The sequence below is a fragment of the Silurus meridionalis genome, chromosome 6 (assembly GCF_014805685.1).
Source record: "Silurus meridionalis isolate SWU-2019-XX chromosome 6, ASM1480568v1, whole genome shotgun sequence".
NCBI classification, from domain to species: Eukaryota; Metazoa; Chordata; class Actinopteri; order Siluriformes; family Siluridae; genus Silurus; species Silurus meridionalis.
In genome coordinates this window covers 3,657,890-3,664,668 of record NC_060889.1, presented here as the reverse complement: position 1 = coordinate 3,664,668, position 6,779 = coordinate 3,657,890, and the positions used below count along the sequence as shown (strand labels likewise).

At 44.9% G+C, this 6,779-nt stretch overlaps 1 protein-coding gene across 1 annotated transcript; it reads left to right on the top strand.

Moving 5' to 3' along the window:
* Positions 1-2,745: 2,745 nt before the first annotated feature.
* On the top strand, positions 2,746-6,460 carry zgc:153115 (uncharacterized protein LOC768186 homolog). Its single transcript, XM_046852314.1, has 2 exons — positions 2,746-3,858; positions 5,688-6,460. Exons 1-2 carry the CDS (start codon positions 3,330-3,332, stop codon positions 5,942-5,944), a joined length of 786 nt encoding a protein of 261 aa, XP_046708270.1. The 5' UTR covers positions 2,746-3,329; the 3' UTR covers positions 5,945-6,460.
* The last annotated feature ends 319 nt before the right edge of the window (positions 6,461-6,779 follow it).

The window sequence follows — 6,779 nt, the reverse complement described above, 5'->3', positions numbered from 1 at the left end:
TTTTGGTCCTAAAATGATCCAAATTCTTTTTGTGACAAACTATTTCATCAAAAGTATCGGGACACTCGATTGTGTTTTTTGTACATTGCTGTTACCACAAAAATGGGAGGAACACAATTGTTTAGATGTCCATGAATGCGATGGCATTAAATTGCCCAAACTTGTTCCAGCATGACAATGCCCCTGTGCATAAAGACTCTATGAAGCTCTATGAAGATCTGCTTTACATGGGTTGGAAATGTGTGGAAGATCTTGAGTGTCCTGCTCTAGAGCGCCGACCTCAACCCTTTGGATGAATGTGAACACTGGACCTCCTCACCTCACCTACACCTCACCTGGTATCCACAAGTACACTTCAAAATCTACTAGAACATCTTTCCAGAATACCACAACAGAAAATGGGGAAATGAGGACTAAAAGTGGAACGGAAAGTTTGAAAAGCACGTGTATTTCAAGTTTCTTACATGTTGTTTTTCCATATCTACTCGCTATTCCTTCCCCTCAGCCTTACACCAATATAATTGCAAATATGGTCTATTTGGACAGTAATAACACCCTAAAATGTGCAGAATTACATCATGGGCTCTTAAAAAGCGAATCTGTGTATAAAATAACGCTCCTGAGTTCCATTATAGCAGACTAATTATACGCTCTTAAGCTTTCCCACATAATATGTACTTCCCAATCTTCCCAATTATATTCCAAAACAAGTTCTTTTTCGAGAAGGTTCTATGCAAAAAAAAGCTCTTAGAGTAGGCACAGAGCGTTATAAGAGGATGTCGGTTATGACATAATGCAGTGTACGTTTTCTAAAATTGCAGGCATGAGCGTGACACGACACTGGAATCGCTCAGGAATAATGGATTCACGTCGAGTTACATCCGTCCGGGTTTACGATCATTCCTGTGTTATAAAACCGAATTACGGTACAGACGTATCAGAGACGGCGGCATTACTTTATTAAAAAAAAACACTTCGTTGTCCTTACTTCATTTATATATGGCTAGAGCTAGAATTCGGCTGAAGTAGATGAAGTAGTGCCATAATATTACAATTAGGATGAATTTTAATATCGAGTTTCTAGAGAATGTGTGAGAAAAAAAGAGAAATGACATTTATAAAGAACATCTTGTTCATTTTTATCACCACATGATCTGCGTAAAGCTGCTTTGAGACCATGTTTATTGTTAAAAGCGCAATACAAATAAATTGAAATTGAATTGAAATTGTGCGTAACGCATCCCTCGTTTTTTTCCCCCCAATGCATCAAACTCGTCTTCTGCCTCGGCGCATTCATCATCATCACCATGTAGGTTAAACCACACACACAAAAAATCCTTTATTCAGCTCAGGAAGGTCATTAGATGAACAGCTACCTCGCTTTGAAGAAACCCGGAACTGTATGTTACTATAGTATGTTAAACGTCTTCCTTTCAGCCAATCAGAAACGAGTATTCAGACAGACAATGGTGCAGACCGTGTTAATAACTGATACCTAGCTTTACTTTTGAGAATTCAATACTGCTGACTTATAAATAACTACACAAAATCCTATGATAAGAAAAGAAAAGTGAAGGAAGGACTGCGGACATGTAGCCCATTACATAATACGTGTCCATGGATATTACTGTTGTTTTTTTTAAACAAAGAAAATCGGTGACTTTTGCGCAACCTAAACGTGAGTTTTAAAGTAAAACAGGAACTGGTATTTCTTCTTAGACTTGGGTGAGTCTGGAATGAAAACAAATACTTCATGAGCAATTAGGTAGAGCAGCATGTCTGGAAGTTAGCGTCTGTTGTAGGCAAAACAAAACAAAAAAAAACACTTGCGACATGTCTGGAATCCTGGATTTATTTTTATTTGTTTCAATTCTGATTAGTCACAAAGTGTTGATTCAATCATAAAAGTGTGGAGTTACACTGTGTATCACATTCTGAGGCTTGTGGCCAGAAAAGTGTTTAAAAACTATTACACAATCTTCTTCTTTCGGCTTCTGCCATTAGGGGGCGCCACAGCGGATCATCCTCCTCCATACCACTCTGTCCTCTACATCTGCCTCTTTCACCCCAACCACCTGCATTTCTTCCCTCACCACATCCATAAACCTCCTCCTTGGTCTTCCTCTTTTCCTCCTTCCTGGTGTCTCCATCCTCAGCATTCTCCTACTGATATACCCCATGTCCCTCCTCTGCACATGTCCAAACCATCTCAATCTCACCTCCCTCACCTTGTCTCCAAAACGTCCTACATGCGCTGTCCCTCTAATAAACTCGTTTCTAATCCTGTCCATCGTCGTCACTCCCAACGAAAACCTCAACATCTTCAGCTCTGCTATCTCCAGCTCCACCTCCTGTCTTTTACTCAATGCCACTGTCATTAAACCTACAACATCTCAGGTCTCACCACCATCTGATCTCAACTATTTGGTTATGGATTTCTATGATTTTCTATGTCTTCACATGTACATTAACGGCATTTAGCGGACCCCCAGTATCCAGAGCGACTTACAACTGAGCACGTAATGATTAAGGGCCTTGCTCAAGGGCCCAGCAGTAGCAGCTTGGTGGTGCTGAGATTGGGACCTATGACCTTCCGATCCAGATTCCAATCCCTTCACCACTGAGCTTTAGGGGCTTTCTTCTCTACAAGGTGGTACAGGAGACCTCAAGGAGACAGGAAACCCCTTGAAAAACATCTCCGAGCTGAGGACCCCCTGTACCGAAGACCACGCGAGAACCCCATGTCGAGGCGCTGACTCATGAGGCAGCATGGCATCTCGTTTCCGTTTCAGACACACCCACCCCTGTTGTCTCGTTTCGCTCCACGCCCTCGGCCTGCGTCACGCCGAACGTCACGTTCGTCGAGTTGCCTTCTGCGCGTGCATGCGCGCGCGCGTGTGTGTGGGAGAGAGTAGGGGGTGTGGCTTTGCACTTCCACCGGCTGTACCGCACTCACGCACAATGAAACAACGAGAGGGGAATGTAGGACACCACGTTGGGCTTTGAGGGACACGCGCTAGCGGGATCAAGTTTCCTCGTTTTACTTGTTTGTTCGTTTTTTTTAAAAGAAGTTAGACGTAATAAATAAACAAACAAACAAAGTAATAGGGAAAAAAAAACAAAATCGGATTCGCGTGGACCGCGTGGGAGAAGAAGCGAGACCGGTGAAAAGGATCATCACTTGTTTCGTTTCATCGCAGGAACCGGGTAGGAACCGGGCGCCAGCGCGTGTGTTTGCGTGTGTTTGAGTGTACTCCCCCCTCCGCCTCCCATCACACACCACCCCTTTGTTGTGTCGGCGTGGAAACTACACGACCGACGCCGGGACCATGTCTGCGTTCGCCGACTCCGATTATCTCGCGGCCGAGTGCCTGGTGTCGATCTCGAGCGGCCCCGTGCTGCACCGGGTCAGGGCCGAGGCGGACACCTCGAGCGAGGACAGGGAAGTCCGCGAGACCCTGAGGCTCCGGGGCGCCGGCTCGGGGGGTGACGTCGCTCTGGCGGATACGGAGGCCGCTTTCCGGCCCATGTCCGCGCACTCGGAGAGCAGTAGCAGTAGCAGCAGCAGCTCGTCATTGAGTTCGTGCGGCGAGAGCGGATATGCCACGCAGTGTGACTCGGGCACCGCGACCCCGAACATGACCCCCACCGGTACCCCGGTTCCGGGACAGACAAACCGCAACGCCCCCCAGCAGATGTGGGTAGAGACGGTGGGAGTTGGCGGAGGAGGTGTGGGAGGAGGAGGAGGAGGGGCGGCGCCGCGCTCTCCCTCTAAACGCCACTCCTGCACTTACGACGGATGCGACCGCGTTTACGGCAAATCGTCGCACCTGAAGGCGCACATCAGGACGCACACAGGTGAGAGCACTGGGTGGGAGACCACCATCACTGCTCCCCGGTTCAACTCCAACCCAAAGTTTCACCAACACTACACTACATTTTTTTCCCTTTCTTAACTCCCCCCCCCCCCCCCCCGGTACCATAATGCAATATGAAAGTAAAAAATATTATATAAAATATCTTTAGTATAAATGTTTTATTTTATTTACTCAAACACCGAGTTAGCAAAGAGCTCTTTAGCATTCTCCTCAGACCTGAATGGATATATAAATAAATTCATATACATTTTGAAGTGATGAAGTACTAATACTTTGTTACTGCACTTTAATAGATTTTTCTGGTATCATTCCTTTACTTATCTTTCTACATTCACTCATTAACACAAATACGCAAATATCTGTACTTTCTACTTCTTACATTTCCAAACCAGACTTTAGTTTGAATCTATTTAGTGACCTGATCAATATTTTTACTTTCCATTGTGCCGTTTTTTTGCACCTGATTCTCGTTATTGCACAACTTTTTCAATGGTGCATCATTTCCCGTCTCTCACACACCACAGACGTAGACTAGATTATGGCAGAAAGCAGTAAGAAGTCTGGGGTTAACGTGGATGAGACAGAGGGAGTCGACGATCTAAACATGAGCGAGAAAAGAGACATTCCTGATCACATGATCGTCATCTTTTCTCTACTTGTGTTGGTGGATGTTCAGCCTCGATACATTCATTAGAGAACAACATTCGAAATTCCTTTGTATTAATATGACGTGAGGTTCAGTTCACAGCGTGACACTAAAACGTAGTAAAGGCTATTTTTTTACTTAGTCAAAGCCCAAACTTCTTTACCTTCACTTGAGGGGAAAAAGTGTAGTCAGTACTTCATCTTTTAAAACACGAGTATCTGTACTTCTACTTGAGCGAAGGAGGTGTTTACTTTTGCCATCTCTGGTGATCACAATATACAAGTCCCCTTCTTAAAATATCGGAACGGAGAGATACCCTCGAAAGAAATTCGGGTTTGAGATGCAAAAATGAACGAGATGACTTTTGAGAACTTCAAGTGCTTTTTAACCCGCCTATGTATTTATTTTTTGAACAATGAATGTTTCTCATTGGCCAGTTGTGTCCTGCTTAGATCGGTTGTTTAAACAAATAATAGCTCAAAAGTAAAGAAAGAAAGACCAGAATATTACAGAACACTGAGGAAAGAGTTGGAAAGTAATCAAGGCCATTGTGCAAGCATTAAACATAGCCAATACAACATTTTGGAATGTGTTGAAAAATGAAAGAACTATGAAAACAGCAATTTATAATGGAATCTTTGTGAGAGCTGAATGGTGCACCACCAACAAACAATTGCAGGAGTGAAGGTATCCTTCGTTTAATGCAGAAACATTGAGGCCAAACTGCAAGATTCAAACCACTGGATCAGTATTGTAACCAAGATTGAGTTTTACAGGTTTAAAGTGCAGAGAAAGAAAGGATCTGCTCATGATCCAAAGCATTCAAGTTAGGTAGTGTAATGGCCAGGGCTTTATTGGTTGCTGCGGAAACCGGTTCAGCGCTCTTTATAGATGGCACACATGCTGAATTGAAAATTGTACAGAAACAGAAAGAAAGGGTTTCATCAGGAGAATTAAAGTAAACTGGCCAAGTCAATTACCGAACCTAAACCCAAGTGATCATACGTTTTAAAAGTATCTGTTCCTATACTTTTGCTCACCCAGTGATCAATTGGTCTGGTGCCAATGAAGGTGCCATGTTTCGTTCGTTCAACACATTTCTAGGTAATGGCAATTGCATGCTGATTAAACGGTGGGTATGTTTGCGATTTTGTGTGTTGCAGGGGAGAGGCCGTTCCCATGCACCTGGGCGAACTGCGAGAAGAAATTCGCCCGCTCCGACGAGCTGGCACGTCACCTGCGCACTCACACTGGCGAGAAGCGCTTCCAGTGCCCGCTCTGCGCCAAACGCTTCATGCGCAGCGACCACCTGATCAAGCACGCCCGCCGCCACCCCGACTTCAATCCATCCATGATCGGACGCAGGGGAAATGGCTCGCCCCAGGGTCCGGGCTCATCCATCAGCACGCAGTCTCAATAAACCAGCAGCAGTTTACCACTTTGCAATCGGAAGCCAGTTGGACTCATTAACATAGCAATGAAATTCGTTTTTTTTTTTTTTTTTCGTCTTACAGAGGGTTCGAAGTTCTCATTTCCTTCGAATCCTCACCCTCGTCTGACCTCCAATCCATTTGCGAGGACGCAATAACCCTGGTGCAATCGGATCATCCGGCATGATCGGCGAGTCCGTGGGATTTTCGCGTCGTAGAGCCGTTTAGCTGTCCGAGCCTCACCCGCCACAAGCACAACATGCTAATCCTTCCAGGCGGTGAAGCCGTTTCGGGTTAACAAGATGGCCGCCCCGGGACACAGCACAACCCTCACTCTCGGACAGTCTTGTTTAAGTTGTCTTTTTTTATCTCTTTTCTGGTTGACGGGCGTGGATGTTAAACACCCTCCCCGGAAATCATTCCGGTTTCCTTCTGCGTTCCAATACTGTCTTTTAATACATCATTCTGTATCACAGTAATAAACCTGGACTTGGTTTTCGAGTAAATCGGATTAGTTCCCCATGACATTATAAACACACTTGGCTCTAATTTTAACAATCCAAACTTTTCAATCCTAGGATACATTTTCGAGCGTGCTCCGAACAGTACGCAGTCTTCTTCGGTGGACCACGCCCTCTCTTCACATGGTGCTGGGTTTACAGTTGTTCCGTAGCCTACTGCGAAACTGGCAGAAAGAAAAAAAAACAACCGACCCCGTCACACGGAACTCGTAAGAACGTCCTTTTTTTTTACCTCGTTGGTGGGTTTACATTAAACCACGCCCGCAACACTTTCACCCGTCGATAACGATGCTGGTTAAATAAC

What these genes read in the sequence shown, in the direction of transcription:
- zgc:153115 (XM_046852314.1), top strand. Translation starts at nt 3,330, where the DNA reads ATGTCTGCGTTCGCCGACTCCGATTATCTCGCGGCCGAGTGCCTGGTG. An exon ending in GCACATCAGGACGCACACAG is followed by an intron (nt 3,859 to 5,687) that starts GTGAGAGCACTG and finishes TGTGTGTTGCAG; the next exon opens with GGGAGAGGCCGTTCCCATGC.